The following is a 16945-nucleotide window of genomic DNA, read 5'->3' on the forward strand; positions in this document are numbered from 1 at the left end:
GAAATAAATCGACATACAATACTCCATCCCATTTTCCTACCCAGTGACAAAACAACTTTTATTATAATAAGGTGTTAAATATGAAACCATTCTTTGGATTTTTTTCTTCATTGTCTAATGCATAAATTGGCTACCAATGGTTACAGTATTCAACCAATTGTTTTCCTGCCAAGTAATCTCCACCTACTCCCTTTCCCCAGTGTTTCAATATACAGCCCAAAGGGAAGTTCTTTAGAATTCCCCCTTCAACAGATTGCCCTGATCCCATGATACAAAACTACAGCAATATAAAATTTACCACCCACACACCACAGAGCTTGAAACGAGGCACCTGTGTAAGCTCCCTACACAACAGCCAGCACAGTTTTCTGCACCTTGGGAGGGAAGACTACTGCAACTCATAATGTGCCTTCCCTTTACTCTTCCTTTTAATCCAATCCTGTGAGGATTTTCCACCATGATTTTGGACAAGTGCACCCTTCATCCTGTTTAGTAATGCTGTAAAATTACAGGGGCCTTGCCCTGATCTCGCCAGATCCAGACAATGGAGGATCTCCCCAAAAAAGTATTCAGTAAGTGCTGGAGTCCTTTCAATCCTGTGAAACCACAGAGTGTCAGAAGCACTGTCCCATCTGATTCACCAGAAACTGTCACCAAAAGAAGCCCTCAAAACCCCAGTGTGCATTAAGAAGCAGCATCACTTTATTGCAGCACTGGTTGCAGGGGCATAACCCCACCTAAAGTGCCTGCCTGGCTCAAGGGGTTACAGGCGCTTATTAACCTGAAAAATCCATACTCATTACATAGGTGGTTAGAGGAGATTCCAGGATCTTCCTTATGTCTTTGGGGTTTTTTTTATTTTGCCTTGGTGTCTTCTTGGGGGGTCCTTGGGGTTCCTTGGTGATTTTCCATAGATGGTGTTTTTTGCCCAGGTTTTGTAAAGCTGCCAAAGGTGTTTCTGAACCAAATGGGTTGGGGTGGTTTGACTTGTTCCAGAGCTCTCAGCATTCCACCACTATTACATAACTTTCCATTGGTCCTGACTTCTGCATAAGTGATTTACAAGAAAGTTGGACATCAGGAGGAAATTCTTCCTGGAAATGGTGGTCAGGCCTTGGAAGGGGTTGCCCAGGGAGGTTTGGAGTGAGTGTCCATCCGTGGAGGTGTCCTAGGAAGGACCAGATATGGAATTCAGTGCTCTGGGCTGGTGACAAGGTGTGCATCAGTCACGAGTTGGACTTGGTCTCAGAGGTCTTTTCCAACCTAAATAATTCCGTAATTCTGTGATCCTGTATATGCAGATTTCACTCAAGCTCATCTGTTCCATGGCTTTTCTGGGCACCAACATCAGGGTGACAAGTCTGTACTTCCCTGGATCCTTCTTTCAGCCCTCTTGTTGATGGGTGTTGCACTGCCCCACCTCCAGCTTTCTGGGACCTCACTGGTGAGCCAGGATGGATAATAAATGATGGAGCATGGCTTGGGGAGCTCTTCCATCAGCTCCCTCAGCTCCCTGGGATGAATTTGATCCAGCCCTGTAGACTTTTAAGTGTCTCAGCAGGTCACCAATTGCCTCGTTCTGGATTACAGGGGATCTGTTCTGCTCCCCATCCCTGGCTGCCTGATCAGAGACCCGTTTGCCCCCAGGATTGTTGGTCTTAATATTAAAGACTGAGGCAAAAAAGGCATTAAGTACCTCACCCTTTTCCTCTTCTTTGGTGACAATGATCCCCTCTGCATCCCAAAAAAGGATGGAAATTTTCCTTGGCTCTCATTTAGTTGTTGATACATTTATTAAAATGCTCTTTGTTACTGTGAAAAATGCTAATCACTTGTTTTAAAGTTTTAAAAGTTTAATAGAAATAAAATGGTTACAAAAATAGTAATAAAAATTGGAGCAATAAGAATTTCACAATCAGAGTTAGGACAATAAAGATCAAATATGGACATCTGAATGCTTCCTGGGCAATTAAACCCCAAAAGCACACACATTAACAAAGGATTAACCCTTAAAAGCAATAGCCTGTTGCATATTCATATGTCACACATTATGCATAAATTCTTTTTAAACAAAGGGTCTTCTCTTGTTATTGTCAACTTCTCCTCCTTAATCCTATTGGCGCCTCAGAAACGAGGAGGTGTAAGAAAGTTTGTCTTTTCCGATAAGGAGGCAATAATTCTTTTATTGGTGATTTAGGTGTTTTGTTGCTGTTATCTCTGTGTGAAGAATTTCTTTATCTTATAGTTAGTTTAAAAAAATATCTCACAATGCATAATTTCTGTTTTAACATTATGTTATAATCTGAAACTATATTTACCACACTATTTAAAAAAGGTCAATACACTAATATCAATAATACAACATAACATTTTGAAAGAGCCAACCATATAATAAGGACTTTTCACATTACCTTTCCCAGCAGTGCCCTGGCTGATCTTTCACCTTTTCAATTTTCTCTCTGCATGACCTCACGAGATCCTTGCACTCTTCCCAAGTTCCCTGTCCCTTCCTCCGAAAGAGTTCCGAGTTCCAAGCTCCATGTTCAGCCAGGCTGGGCTCCTCCCCCTCTGGCTCATCTTTTGATGGGCAGCTCCTGTGCCTTGAAGTTTTCCTTCTTAAAGCACATCCAGCCCTCCTGAACCTCTCTGAAGCTCTGTGCTTCAGCAAATGCCTGAGAGTGATCTGCCTTTTCAGGGTCTGGAGCACTTGTTAAAAGGAGCTAAGAAAGAAAGATGAAGGACAAGTCTCTGTTTGGAGAACCAAGGGCTGTCTACCACTTTGAAGAGGGTCCAGAAAAGACCCAGAAGAGCGGAGGGCACAGGGCTAAATATGGGGGAAAGGCGGTGGATCTGAGGGAGAAGGGCCAATGGAAACAGGGAAAAATGGTGCAGGGGAGGGGCAGCAAATAGAAGAACCAATGGGATGATGGGGAGGAGCACTGCAGCAAACTGGGGCCAATAGGGATTGAGAAAGGGCAGAACATTCTAGGGGATATACATATAGGGTGAATAGGGGGCTGGGCTGGGGTGGAACAATTGGGAGAACCAATGAAACTTGAAATATTAACATGTCCCTGCAGAGGCCCATGGGAGGGAAGCTGTTCTCACCCCAACCTTAGAGGAAAGTTTCTCCCAGCTTTTTTCTGCCACTGAAGGATTGAGGTGTTGTAGCCTCAGTGGTAGATTTTGAGCCTCCACACTTCTCAATTATTGAAGATTATTTCCCAAGGGACTCTCTGAATCAGTATCCTAAACAAGACAAAGCCCATCCCCTGGAAGCTGAAGGTTTTGTTGAAGTTCAAGGTTTTGTTGAAGCTTCTCCTTATTTCATGGAAAGTTGAAAATTTCAGTCAATTCATGGTCACTGTGCCCAGTGTGAAAAATGTGTATTTTATGATTGGCTTTTTGCAAATAATCAAATGAATATTATATGTGTAATGTTAGAAAGTTATGCTGTATTCATTTTTTCAGTAGTGTGTTAAATATAGCTTTAAGTTATAATGTTAAAATAGAAACTATGCCATGTAAGATATTTTTTAAAGAGAGGAATGAGGTACTCTCACTGAGATAGCAGCCACAGGACACCTAAATCTTTCAGAGAAAAAGAATTTATTGCTCCGTTATCAGAAGAAACAAACGTCTTCCTGCCTTGCTCAGCCCTGAAGATGCAGTTAGAATTAAGAGGAAGAAGTTGACACTGCCCAGACAGAATCCTGTGTTTGAATGGAATTTATGCATCATGGATGAGATGTTGAATATGCAACAGGTTATTGTTTTTAAGGGTTAATCCTCTGTTAACATGGGTCCTTTTTCAGGCTTATGTTGCCCAGAAAGGGGTATCTGGACTGTCCTTAACTCTTTGTTTTTATTGTCTCATATTGTCTTAATTCAATTTGTCCAAATTGTTATTACTCTAATTGTGTTACTATTTTTATAACTATTTTATTACTATTAAACTTTTAAAAATTTTAAAAAACAAGTGATTGGCATTTTTCACACCCATGAAGGTTGGAGCAGACCTGGGAAAGTGGGAGCTGTCCTGGGAGGGTGGGAACAGCCCCGGGAAGGTGGGAGAAAGCCCGGGAAAGGTGGGAGCAGACCCAGGAGGGTGGGAGCTGGCCTGGGAGGGTGGGAGCAGCCTCAGGAAGATGCGAGCTTTCCCGACAGGGTGGGAGCACCCCCGGGAAGGTGGGAGCTGGTCTGGGACGGTGAGAGCAGCTCCGGCAAAGTGGGAGCATTCCCGAGAGGGTGGGAGATGTCCCAGAACGGTGGGAGCAGCCCCATGAAAGTGGGAGCTTTCCCGACAGGGTAGGAGCGTTCCCGAGAGAATGGGAGATTCTTGAGAGGGTGGGAGCAGCCTCGGGAAGGTGGGAGCATTCCCGAGAGGGTGAGAGCAACCCCGGGAAGGTGGGAGCATTCCCGGGAAGGTGGGAGCTGGTCTGGGAAGGTTGGAGCAGCCTCGGGAAGGTGGGAGCAACCCCGGGAGAGTGGGAGCAGCCCCGGGAGAGTGGGAGCAGCCCCAGCAAGAAGGGAGCAGCCTCGGGAAGATGGGAGCATCCCCAAGAGGGTGGCAGCAGCCCCGGGAAGGTGGGAGCAGCCTCTGGAACGTGGGAGCAGTCCCGGGAAAGTGGGAGCATTCCCGAGAAGGTGGGAGCAGCCTCGGGAACGTGGGAACTGTCCTGGGAAGTTAGGAGGAGCCCCGCAAAGGCGGGAGCAATCCCGAGAAGGTGAAAGCAGCCCTGGGAAGGTGGGAGCAGCCCCATGAAGGTGGGAGCATTCCTGAGAGGGTGAGAGCAGCCCCGGGAAGGTGGGAACAGCCTCGGGAAGGGTGGGAGCAGCCCTGGGAAGGTGGGAGCATCCCAAAGAGGGTGGGAGCAGCCCCATGAAGATGGGTGCAGCCTCCGGAACGTGGGAGCAGCCTCGGGAAGGTGGAAGCATTCCCGAGAGGGCGGGAGCATCTCCTGCAAGGTAGGAGCATCCCCGGGAGAGTGGGAGCATCCCCGAGAGGGTGGGAGCAGACTCGGGAAGGTGGGAGCAGCCCTGGGAAGGTGGGAGCAGCCCCATGATGGTGGGAGCAGCCTCCGGATGGTGGAAGCAGCCTCGGCAAGGTGGAAGCATTCCCGAGAGGGTGGGAGCATCCCCGGGAGAGTGGGAGCAGACCTGGGAAGGTGGGAGCAGCCCGCGCCGCCGGCACCCGGTGCGCTGCCGAAACCTATTGTCAGCCGCAATCCCTTAATTCCATTACACCTACCGCAGCAATCCGCTTAGGGGAAGCCGTGGAGAGGATGAGGAAGGAGGAGGCATGGTTTAAATACACCTAGGCTTTATCCCGGGGGGAAGCACACGGCCCAGGGCACGGGAGAGGCCGCGGGGCTCCTGGGCTCTGCTCAGGGCTGGCTGAGTCAAGGGGTTAAATTAGAAATATAATTAGTAAAAATCATATACTGTGATTAGAGCTTAACAAGGAAATCAGTCAATACCAGGTGGGGATAACTGAAACAAGGTTGGGAATGACAGGTGAAGCATTCCAAGAGTGCAGGAGCCATAAGTACCACTGGCTTCTAAGAATGAGAAGAGGTTTGGAGCAGCAAGTCAAGAAGCCCTGCCAACTTGACAAGGGTGAAGAGTTTACCATGAGGAAGATGTTTTACTTCCTCCCCAGAAGCCCACTGACCCAATTAAAGAGGACAATTGCACAGCCATCATGGATATTCAGCTGATTATATTACAAAGCATAATGATTATGTATTATGCATCCTTCGAAACATCTTGGATGTGTAAAACCTTTTCTGTAGAGAGCAGGAGTCTGCAACTCCTCATGCATGGGTTTGGAAACGATTCCACATGCATCCAGCGCTGTAATAAATACAATGTATTATTTCTTTTATTACTAATAATACTATTAATTAATAACAAATAATACTATTTATCACTATTTATTACTGTTTATTTATTACTTCTTTTCAACTTTAATTAGTTGAAGAGTTGTCTGTGCTTCACTGGCCCCCAGCCTGCAGCCTGCTCTGCTGCTCTTGGGACCTTCACACCCTGTCACTGCTGTCACCTGTGTCCCTCGTGCTGCTCCCCAGCCCAGCTGTTCCCTCACATCCTGCAGATGTGTTCTGAGAGCTGGAGCCCCTCTGCTCTGGAGCCAGGCTGGGAGAGCTGGGGGTGCTCACCTGGATGGGAGAAGGATCCAGGGAGAGCTCAGAGCCCCTAAAGGGGCTCCAGGAGAGCTGCAGAGGGACTGGGGACAAGGATGGAGGGACAGGACACAGGGAATGGCTCCCAGTGCCAGAGGGCAGGGATGGATGGGATCTTGGGAATGAGGAATTGTTCCCTGGCAGGGTGGGCAGGCCCTGGCACAGGGTGCCACCCTGGATCCCTGGCAGTGCCCAGGCCAGGTTGGACAGGGCTTGGAGCCACCTGGGACAGTGGGAGGTGTCCCTGCCCATGGAATGAGCTGGCCCTTAGCATCCCTTCCCACCCAAATCACTCTGCCACTTGCTGACTCCATCTCTGCTCACTGCCCTCCAGCCCATTCCCCGCTCCACCTTTTCCTCTTCACCACGTTCAGCAGATAAAAAAAGACAAACACCAGTAAAAGGTGTGGAAAATTTTATTCTTTACCGAACTTTATTAGTTTTCTGTTTGGCTTAAACACAATAAATATTTCAGCAGTAGCATTGAACAGACTGGAATTCACACCCACTGCAGTACCTGAACCCCCAGACTCTGGACTCTGGGAAAGCCATCGGGGCCCCTGGGATCACAGCACCTCACTGGGGGCCACTGCCAGCACCAGTGTCCCCTTCAGCCCAAGGGACAGGAGCAGGAATGTGTCCCTGCTGGCAGGGAGGGATGGGGGCAGATTTTGAGGTCTCCAACCAGCTCTGACCAAATGGGCTCTGTGGGTGCTGTGGGCTGAGGCAAATTACCCCAAAAACTTCTGCTCCTGGGGCAGGGATGGATGGCCCAGCCAATTCCTTGGAGATCAGCCTGGGGACTTCTCCAGCCAGGTCTGACCATGCCTGGATAGGCCAGAGGGTCTTTTCCACAAGCAAAGAGGTCAGCATGGCTCCCATTGTCACCATGGAATCACTGGGGTTGGAAAAGCCCTCTGAGCCCATCGAGTCCAGCCATTCCCAGCACAACCAAGGCCAAAGTGCTGTCCCATGTCCCCAAGTGCCACATCCACAGGGCTTTTAAATCCCTCCAAGGATGGGGGCTCCACCCCTGCCCTGCACAGCTGTGCCAGGGCAGGACAGCCCTTTCCAAGAAGGAATTGTTCCCAATATCCAACCTGAACCTCCCCTGGCACAGCTTGAGGCCATTTCCCCTTGTCCTGTCCTTGTCCCACCAAGAGCAGCCTCTGTGTCACCTCAGCCACTGCTTTGACACAGCTCAGAGGTAGAGGTGGGCAAAACCAGGAGGAGCCAAGGCTGGTTTCCCAAAAGCACCTCTTCCCTAAGGACTTTCCAGCTCTGTCAGAAACAGGCATGGATGCTCTCAGTGAAGAGTTCAGGGCCCTCACTGGATCAAACCAGCTCTGTCTGACTGCCAGCTGCAGATCCTTGACAGGCCAGAAGGTGACACCAGTCCAGCTCTGTTTAAGGAGCTTAAAGATGTTCCCAGAGCCTCGGGAGCTCCCACTTCCAGTGCACTGCTCCCAGCTCTGGCAAAGCCCTGGGGCAGGGGGATGTGAGGAGAGGCAGCTGTGACCAACAAGAGGAGATCTGGAGAGAGCCTGGAGGGACAGGAGCCAGGGAATGGCTCCCACTGCCAGAGGGCAGGGCTGGATGGGATATTGGGAATGAGGAATTGTGCCCTGGCAGGGTGGGCAGGCCCTGGCACAGCTGGGGCTGCCCCTGCATCCCTGGAAGGGTTCCAGGCTTGGAGCAACCTCTCCCTGGAAGAAGAGACAACACAGCTCAGCTCTGGGGCACCAGGCAGGAGGAGCTGAGGAGCCAGGGCCTGCCCTCCCCATCCCCAGGAGCACACCCCATGGGAAGGACAGAGCCCAGCCAGTGACCACCAGCACAGAACATCTCCCTCGGGGGCTGTTACCCAGGAACACTTTAATACTTAACACCCAAACCCATGGTGGGCAATAGAAGAGTTGGTTCTCAACTGCCACACAAGGTTTGGTCTCTATTTTTTTTCTATTCCTCTCTCAGAATCCAGGGGCAGAAATCACTGGATTTCTAAGAGCAAAGGAGAACTCCCCTCCCCAGCAGTTGCCTGGGCACTGGGGTGGGCTCTGCCCCATCCCTGTCCCCACCAGGTACAAGCCAGGCCAAACCCCAGTGCTGATTTAAGGAGATTTTTTTCTACTTTCAAGGTGCAATAAATTAAGGCACCAAAGAGCCAGAACTCCCCCAAGATAAAGCCTGTGCAGAGGAAGCAGTTCCAGTTTTGGAGAGGGATGTTCTTCCTATACACCAAGACTTAAGCTCAGACAACTCCTCCCAGCCTCAGCAGCATCCCAGTCCCCAGGGGCCAGTGATGGCCATGGGAAGAGACAGGACAAGGCAAGTGCCAGGTTTGGGAGCCCAGAGTTCAGCTGGAAGCCTGAGGGAACAGCTCAGTTCTTCCCTGCTTGGGCAAACACAAAACTAGACAGAAAATCATCCAACATAACATTTTTCAGTGTTGCCAGCCCAGCTCTGCTATCTGAACAAGTCCCACAGGAAGCTGTGTCCCAGCTGAAGATTCCCTCTAATTCCTGTGCGAGCAGGACTTAAATTTATCTCCATAATTCTATTTCATTAAATAGCAGGATTCAAAAACTCAGGTGCAGCCCAAGTCATTTATCCATGGAGGGTTTGTTTTTTTTTTTTTTCTGTACAACATCAGTAAAATGGATTGGAGGAAGCTACTTTATTAAATAAACTCCAAAAACCATCAGCCCCCTCTCCCAGCCCCGCTGCAGCCACAGGGACACGTGAGATCCAGAGCCTCCCACGAGGGATGGCAGCCCTGGGAAGGGCCCAGTTTGCTCCTCACAGGCTGCACTGTGACCAGGGGCTGACCAGGGGTGACCAAGACTGACCAAGGGCTGACCAGGGGCTGCCCAAGCAGCCCGTGAACTCACGAGCTCAACCTCAGGGCTTCCAGTCTTGGCATGACAGTGATTCCAATTTCCAAAAGAAAAAGCATTAAATAGCAGTTACACGTTGAAGGCTTCCCAGAGCAGGAAGAGGCTTCCCCTGCAGAAGGAAATTGCTCTGACCAAGCTGTCAGATGCCCCACGTTGCACAACAATCAGTGTCTGAAGGAATTTGTTCCCATGGTAGTTCCACCTGCACGATTGGCTGTGCTTGTTCTCTTCCGGATGCAGCCTTTCCAGAGCCTGGGTTTAAGCTACACTCTTCATTCAAGCACAGGTCTTCATTGAATCAAGCCAACAGGAAAGAAAATCAGCATTCAGTCTTCACCACCCCACTCGAAGAAGTCAATTATAAAAACAAATTAAAAAATAGAATCAACGCAAACACATCTCTGACAAGTGGACAGTAAACGAAGAGATGCCTGGCTGAGACACGCGGGTGCTGGGGACAAAGAGAGGGAGATCTGAAAGGTTCCCCACCCCTGGGAGCACCCTGAAGGTGCACACACGACCAACACCGGGCTTCAGGTGCTTCTCCCAGCGGTGGAATTGCAGTTGGGAAGGGCCAGGCTGTTCCTGGATGTGGAAAAGGGGCTCAGGCAGCAGGAAAGGACCCACAGAGCCGACCCATGACAGCAAATCCATGATGGCAGGAATGGGGAGAGCTTGGCTCTGTAGTCTCAGCCACCTTCCACAGCCCAGACCCCATTCCCAGACTGGGAACACACACGGACACTCAGGAACGTGTCAAATGTGGTCCCAGGTACCACACAATGTGCAGAAGCCACATTCCCACTCCTATGGGAAACTGAGCCCTGATTTTCCAAGCCCCCCATTTAGGATTGAATCACAAGTTTTGAGTGTCTTTTTTCCTCCCCTTAAAAAAACAAGAAAAAGACAACAAAGGTGCTAGCAAGTGTTTGCCCAAAAGCAGGAAGGCAGGACAGAATGTGGGAGAACTGTCACCATCTGCTCCCAAAGTACCAGCCCAGCACAGGGGCTGTCCAGACAGCAGCACAGGGGACAGCCAGGAACTACTCCCACCACCAGGATGTCCCCCTGCCCTCGGAGGAATCAGCTGCGTTGCTTTTGGTGTCAGGCCAAGGTGCTTTGCTCAGGTAAAGCCTTTGCAACCCCAAGCAGCTTTCCCTGAGCAAGGGCCGGAGTCAGAGGCTTCTCTGGGAACATTCAGCTGGTCTAAGGTACAGTAACAGCGACCTGGAAAGGCTCCTCCTCCTCCAGCTCCACCCAAAACCCGAAGCTTGCAGGGATGGAAGAGCAGCAGGAGCCGCCCCGGCCCGGCCCCGCCCCGGCTGCAGCGGATCCCGCGTGTCCTTGGCCCTGTCCAGAGGATACTTTGATCTGTGGTGATGGCTGAAGTATTTACAGGTATTTGCAGCAGGTATTTACAGTCCTTCTGCAGCCCGCAGGCCGATTTTCTCCTCCTCTGCTCCCAGTCAGTCCGGAGTGGGCTTCCGTAGGGAGAAGGGCCGGATGTTGAAGTGCCTGCTCAGCTGGCTCACCTGGGGAAGGCAGACACGGGATTGGGTTATCCTGGATCCCGGGGGGTTATCCCGGCTCCCAGGCATGAGCAGCAGAGCAGGCAGAGCCCCAGACCTGCTCCTTGTTCCCACCAAGGCCCTGCCAGCCACTGTGCCCAGCCCACCCCTGCCCAGCCCCATCCCTGTCCCAGGCACTGCTTCCTCAGGGAACAGCCCTGCTCCCTTCCCAACCTTCCCAAACAACATCTGGGAGCAGGCTCACCCTCTGCTTTTCCCCTCCACAGGGGCAGGAGTTGGGAATGCTGAGCCCAGGCCTGCAGGATTTTACCCTCCTCCTTCATTATCCTGTTTAAATTCATTTGATCATCTCAGATATCTCTATAAAATATTCCTGAATCCATTCAAAGCCAGAGCTGGATAATTTACTTCCTGCAAAAGGAGGCTGAGCTTGACACAGTCAGGGCAGAGGCTTTAATCCTAATCATTCTCCCCAAATTCAGAGCAGTTTGGGATTAAGCTCCAATCCCAAAGCCTTTAAAGGCTCTTCAGCTCAAAGTGAAGAGGAGCTGGCACAGATGGGCCCTTGGAAAGGCAGAGGGAGGGAAAGAGGGAGCAGAGAGGAGCAGAGCACTGGGAATCTCCCAGGAGGGCATGGGCAGGAGGATTACACCACCAGCTCAGCCCCATCTCCAGCTGTGATTCCAAGACCAAATTTATTTAAGCTTCTTAGTAATTCAAATCCTTCTTGCCCAGAAGCCTCATTACACTAATTGGAAAGACAAGGCAACCTGGCTATTACTCCTTGGCTGTAATTACAGCTGGCACACGACTCCACAGGCTCTGGGGTGGAACTGGGGCTCCCAGGGGAAGGGGCTTCCCAAGGAGGGTGTCCCCACTTCAGCTGGGACACGTGGCCCCTTGTCCTCCTTCCTCAGCAGCTTCCCAGTGGGACTCTGGGCTTCTCCAAGTTTGTTCTGTTAATCCAAACTCAGAGCATGAGGAGGAAACCAATCCCTGGATCTGTGCACAGATGGACAGAAGGAAGGGAGGCCCTGGAGCTGCTGTGTTCCCACTGCCCCCATCAGGAAAATCCCCACTCCAGCCTGGCTCTCTCAGCACCTTGGAGACCTCAGTGGGAGATTCAGAGCCCCTTGCAGGGCCTAAAGGGGCTCCAGGAGAGCTGCAGGGGGACTGGGGACAAGGCATGGAGGGACAGGAGCCAGGGAATGGCTCCCAGTGCCAGAGGGCAGGGCTGGATGGGATCTTGGGAATTGGCAATTGTTCCCTGGCAGGGTGGGGAGGGGCTGGGATGGAATTCCCAGAGCAGCTGGGGCTGCCCATGGATCCCTGGCAGTGCCCAAGGTCAGATTGGACACTGGGGTTGGAGCACCCTGGAACAGTGGAATGTGTCCCTGCCATGGCAGGGGTGACACTGGATGGGCTCTGAGGTCACTCCCAACCCAAATTCCAGGATTTTGTGCTTGGTTTCCCACTCATCTGACACACCCCAGGGGAAGGACAGCCCCTGCCACATCCTGTGCAGTCCCCTTCAATCCCATGCAAGCCACAAGGAATCCACCCCATATCCCACAGGGCTCACAGAACCATTCCCAGCCATATTCCCAGTTTCACACAGAGCACTCCCTGCCCCAAGCAGCAGCACTCCCAGCCACAGCCCAGCCCCAGGAGGTGTCACCTACCACGACCACCCCGTAGTGGATGTGTGCCAGGGTGAGGAAGGCTGTCAGCAGGTACAGCAGGAGCGTTTCACTGCCTGGAGCCAGCCCAGACACCACCAGGAGCAGCACGGCCGCGATGGGCAGCAGCATCCAGTTGAGGGGCTGGCACCGTGTGCTGCTCATCTGGCACACGATCAGCTGGCACTGAGGGGACAGGGACAGAGCCTGAGCCTGCTGTGGGCTCTGGGAGCAACAGATGTTTGTCCCCAGAGCAGAGGGGATGGTCACTTGTGTGATCTGTGACACTGTCCCCCGTGCTGGCACTGCTGGGGCACCTCCAGTGCTGGGGGCAGCTCTGGGCCCCTCCTGACATAAGAGAGACCTGGAAGGGCTGGAGAATGTTCAGGGAAGGGAATGGAGCCCCAGGAGAGACTGAGGGAGCTGGGAAGGGGCTCAGCCTGGAGAAAAGGAGGCTCAGGGGGGCCCTTGTGGCTCTGCACAAGTCCCTGACAGGAGGGACAGCCATGGGTGGTTGGGCTCTGCTGCCAGGGAACAGGGACAGGACAAGGGGAAATGGCCCAGGCTGGGCCAGGGCAGGCTCAGGTTGGACATCAGGAGGAATTTCTCCATGGAAAGGGTTGTTAAACATTGGAAAAGGCCCAGGGCAGTGGTGGAGTCCCATCCCTAGAGGGATTTTAAAACCCCCTGGATGTGGCACCTGGAGCAGGGGTGACCTTGGCAGTGCTGGGGGACAATTGGACTCAGTGGTCTCATAGGGCTTTTCCAACCTTAACATTCCCATTATTCTACCACTAGGCAGCTAAATTAAATTTTGACCAAAAATGTAGCCCTCCCATTTTAAGTTTATCCCCAAAAGGAGGCAGGAACTCCTTTCCCATCAGCACTTTGCTGCTCACAGCACATGTGGAAACTCAATTTAACCAATTCTCCAGTCCCTCAAGCATAAAGCAGAAGCTCTTACAGAGATGTTGGCAAAGGCTGTTCCAACCATGAAATAGAAGAGCCTGGGCTGGACCTCCAGGATGTCAGTGGGGGACAGGAAGATCCAGGTGGTGCAGAGCAGGAACAGCAACACCGGTGACACCAGGGGCAGCAGGATTTCATACACAGAGTGGTGCTTCAAGGTGTTATTTTTATAGGCCCTGAAACACAAGCAAAGAAAGGAAAATGCATGGAATGACTGAGAAATCCCTGGTGCTGCCTGCAGTAAGTACCTGAAGGAGCTCCAGGAGCTGCAGAGGGACTGGAGTGAAAGGACAAGGGGGAATGATTTCCCACTGACAAAGGGCAAGGATGGATGGGATGTTGGGAATTAGGAATTCTTGGTTGTGAGGGTGGTGAGACCCTGGCACAGGGTGCCCAGAGCAGCTGAGGCTGCCCCTGGATCCCTGGCAGTGCCCAAGGCCAGGCTGGACAGAGCCTGAAGCACCCTGGGACACTGGGAGCTGTCCCTGCCCATGGCAGGGGGTGGCACAGGATGAATTTTCCACCCCCTTCCCACCCAAACCCTGCTGGGGTTCTACAAAACTCACTTGTAGAAGTTGTACAGGCTCATGGGCAGGGTCACAGTGAGGGCACAGGCTGGAAGAGAAAAGTGCCACGTTAGTGCCCCGGGGCACAGGGGACACCCCATGCACCCCGAACAGGAGGCTCTGGCTGGGCTCTGCTTTAAATTCCCTGCACCAAAAATAGCTCCTGGTGCCCCAGGAATAGCTCAGCACATTTGGAAGAAGCTGCTCTCAAGTCTGGCCCAAGAGCTGTAATTAAAAGTTAAAGTCTGCTGTAAGTTGAAGACATTTCCATTTGAAAGGGCTGCATTAAGGAGCTCGGAGTTTGTGCTTTTAAACAGTGACAAAGCTTAATTATAATACAACTCTAATGAGACACGAGTGCACACTCCTCAAATGACATGGCTGGGCACAAAAGTTTTCACAAGAAAGACAATTTGCTGTTTCTCTGGCTGTGTGCAGACATTTCCAGAGGCCACCTTGCCAAAAAGTTGTCATTTAACTGGATAAATGATACAAAGCACCCAAATAACTGAAAAATCCTGACCTAAATCAGAACCATCAACTTTATCCATGATATTCCAGCACAACTCCTTCCCTGTTTATCCAGCAGAAGGCATGTGAACAGAGCTGGAAATACTCCTGCTTTAATAACCCAGCTCCTCTCCCCCGTGTGGGAACTGGGCTCCATTTCTCATATAGGAAAAGCACATTCATTATTCAGGTCAAGTCACAGCTGTCAAAGGAAAGCTGGGAACATCTACCTGATAAAAGTGCAAGTACATTTAACACACTAATTAACTCAAAATTAAGCAATTACAAAGAACACCTGAAGGGAAACAGAAAATAAACTGAGCAGAATTTGTGATTTAGGCAATGGCATTGAACAACATCAGCTCAGCTCTACCCTTTGCAGTGGCTTATTTTGACTGACCACACTCAGAGAGTGAGGCTGGGCCTTTATTTCAATTTTATTATAATTATTATTATAATGATGTAATGTTCAGGTGGGTGGATGGAGGGCAGGATCCCCAAACAGCAGAGCTCCCACCCACCTCCATGGCTGCAACCTCCCTCCCACGCTGTGTTTGGGCTCTGGGGTGAGAGGGAGCCCCAGAGCAGAAAAACAAAAGTGTCCTGACCCCTCCAAACCAGCCCAAGGCTGGGGAGGCTCCACTGAGAGCCAGGTCCCACCACCCCCTGCACATTGGGCTTTATCCCCTGGAAACTCTGGGTTTACCACACTGGTTTTACCCCCAGGCTCTCACTGAGGACAAACTAAGCTTGGCTGGAGTGAAGTCAGCCCAGGCAGAGCAGAGTTAAGTTCTCCAAAATAACTCTGCAGGAGACAACCCTGTTTTGAAATCCTGGGAAAGATTTTCAGGCTGTGAGAACACCCTCAATTAGTCACTTCAACAACAGCCCGGGGGCAGCAAACAGAGCAGTGTTAGCAGGTCATTAGCAGGGGTTTGGGAAAAAGGTGAAGTTTAAAAGACAGGCTTCAACATGGAGTTTCTTACCAATAATCATTGCAGTGAATAGGTCTCTATATAAGAAATTAAACAGGAAAGGTGCATACCAGGCCTCAACTCCCACAAAGGCTGTCACTATGTAGACAATTGAAATGGTCTGAAAGAAAGCACAGGACAAGCAGGGGTGAGAAATGAGATGGGCAAGTCTGGCAGCACCTGGCTGGCAGCACCAAGCGTGTGCCAGGCAGCTCCAGGGAAAGGCAGCTCTAAGCTATGACATGTTCAGTCCTACCCACCAGCAGGAAGGAGAAAATAAAGCAAATCCACAAATATCCCATGTTACCAGGTGTAGGAAGGAAGATCTGCTGAGAAGGGATTGGATTGGGCAGTGCCCATGCCCTGTGCTGGCACTGCTGGGGCACCTCCAGTGCTGGGGGCACCTCTGACAGGAGAGACCTGGAGGGGCTGGAGCTGGGAAGGGAACGGAGCTGGGAAGGGAATGGAGCCCCAAGAGAGGCTGAGGGAGCTGGGAAGGGAATGGAGCCCCAGGAGAGGCTGAGGGAGCTGGGAAGGGAATGGAGCCCCAGGAGGGGCTGAGGGAGCTGGGAAGGGAATGGAGCCCCAAGAGAGGCTGAGGGAGCTGGGAAGGGAATGGAGCCCCAGGAGAGGCTGAGGGAGCTGGGAAGGGGCTCAGCCTGGAGAAAAGGAGGCTCAGGGGGGACCTTGTGGCTCTGCAAAAGTCCCTGACAGGAGGGGACAGCCGGGGGGGGTCGGGCTCTGCTCCCAGGGAACAGGGACAGGACAAGGGGAAATGGCCTCAGGCTGGGCCAGGGCAGGCTCAGGGTGGACATCAGGAGGAATTTCTGCATGGAAAGGGTGCTCAGGCCTGGCAGGGGCTGCCCAGGGACATGGTGGAGTCTCATCCCTGGAGGAATATAAAAACCACGTGGAAGTGGCACTTGGGGCCATGGGCCAGCGGTGGCCTTGGCAGTGCTGAGGACAAGGCTGGACTCGATGGTCTCAGAGGGTTTTTCCAACCTCACTGATTCTATGAGGAGGACATGACCAGGAGCTGCAGGAGAGATGCCCCAGCACAGCCTTGAACTCTCGAGGTGACCACAGCACAGGTTTTACACAAGTTGCAGTGACCCCGGAGGGGTCATTCAGGGACTCTTCCTTATCCATCAGCTGCTGGATTACAGGGAGAAGCTCACCAGGGCTATTTCAGCTTTAATAGTCCCCTGAAGCTGGGTGGAACACGCTGCTCTGCCCTCCACCCCTGCCTTTCTCCAGCAGGCAGCTCAAAGACCTGGGTTAAGCAACATTTTGGGAGAAAGGATCAGAGTACAGTCAGGGCCCAGCTCTGGTCTGCTTGTAGTAGGAGAAATGATTATTCCAATTAATGCAGCTGCATTAATTGAACTTTCCTTCCAGCTCGTTGCATTTCCCACCCAGCATCTGACAAACCAGAGGATAAATAAATGGACATAAGATAATGAGGTAAAAGGAAGAAGCTTTTTTACAATGAGGGTGGTTGCCCAGAGAAGCTGTGGCTCCCTCATCCCTGGAAATGTCCAAGGCCAGGCTGGACAAAGCTTGGAGCAGCCTGGGCTGGAGGAAGGCACTGCCAGGTGAGCTGCCTCATCCCCAGGTC

General features: G+C 51.5%; 1 protein-coding gene across 2 annotated transcripts in view; it reads right to left on the minus strand.

Moving 5' to 3' along the window:
* Positions 1-8865: 8865 nt before the first annotated feature.
* Positions 8866-16945, minus strand: part of SELENOI (selenoprotein I) — a 28448-nt gene continuing 20368 nt past the window's right edge. The window contains exons 6-10 of one of the 2 annotated variants that reach the window (XM_059469082.1): positions 15340-15448; positions 13844-13892; positions 13273-13453; positions 12312-12494; positions 8866-10632 (exon numbers count right to left, since the gene is read on the minus strand). In XM_059469082.1, the coding sequence (XP_059325065.1) occupies positions 10516-10632; positions 12312-12494; positions 13273-13453; positions 13844-13892; positions 15340-15448 (639 nt within the window). In that variant the 3' untranslated portion in view covers positions 8866-10515. The remainder of the gene's footprint in view (positions 10633-12311; positions 12495-13272; positions 13454-13843; positions 13893-15339; positions 15449-16945) is intronic. The other variant, XM_059469081.1, reaches the window with a different exon arrangement.

The sequence above is a fragment of the Ammospiza nelsoni genome, chromosome 3, assembly GCF_027579445.1.
Source record: "Ammospiza nelsoni isolate bAmmNel1 chromosome 3, bAmmNel1.pri, whole genome shotgun sequence".
NCBI lineage: Eukaryota > Metazoa > Chordata > Aves > Passeriformes > Passerellidae > Ammospiza > Ammospiza nelsoni.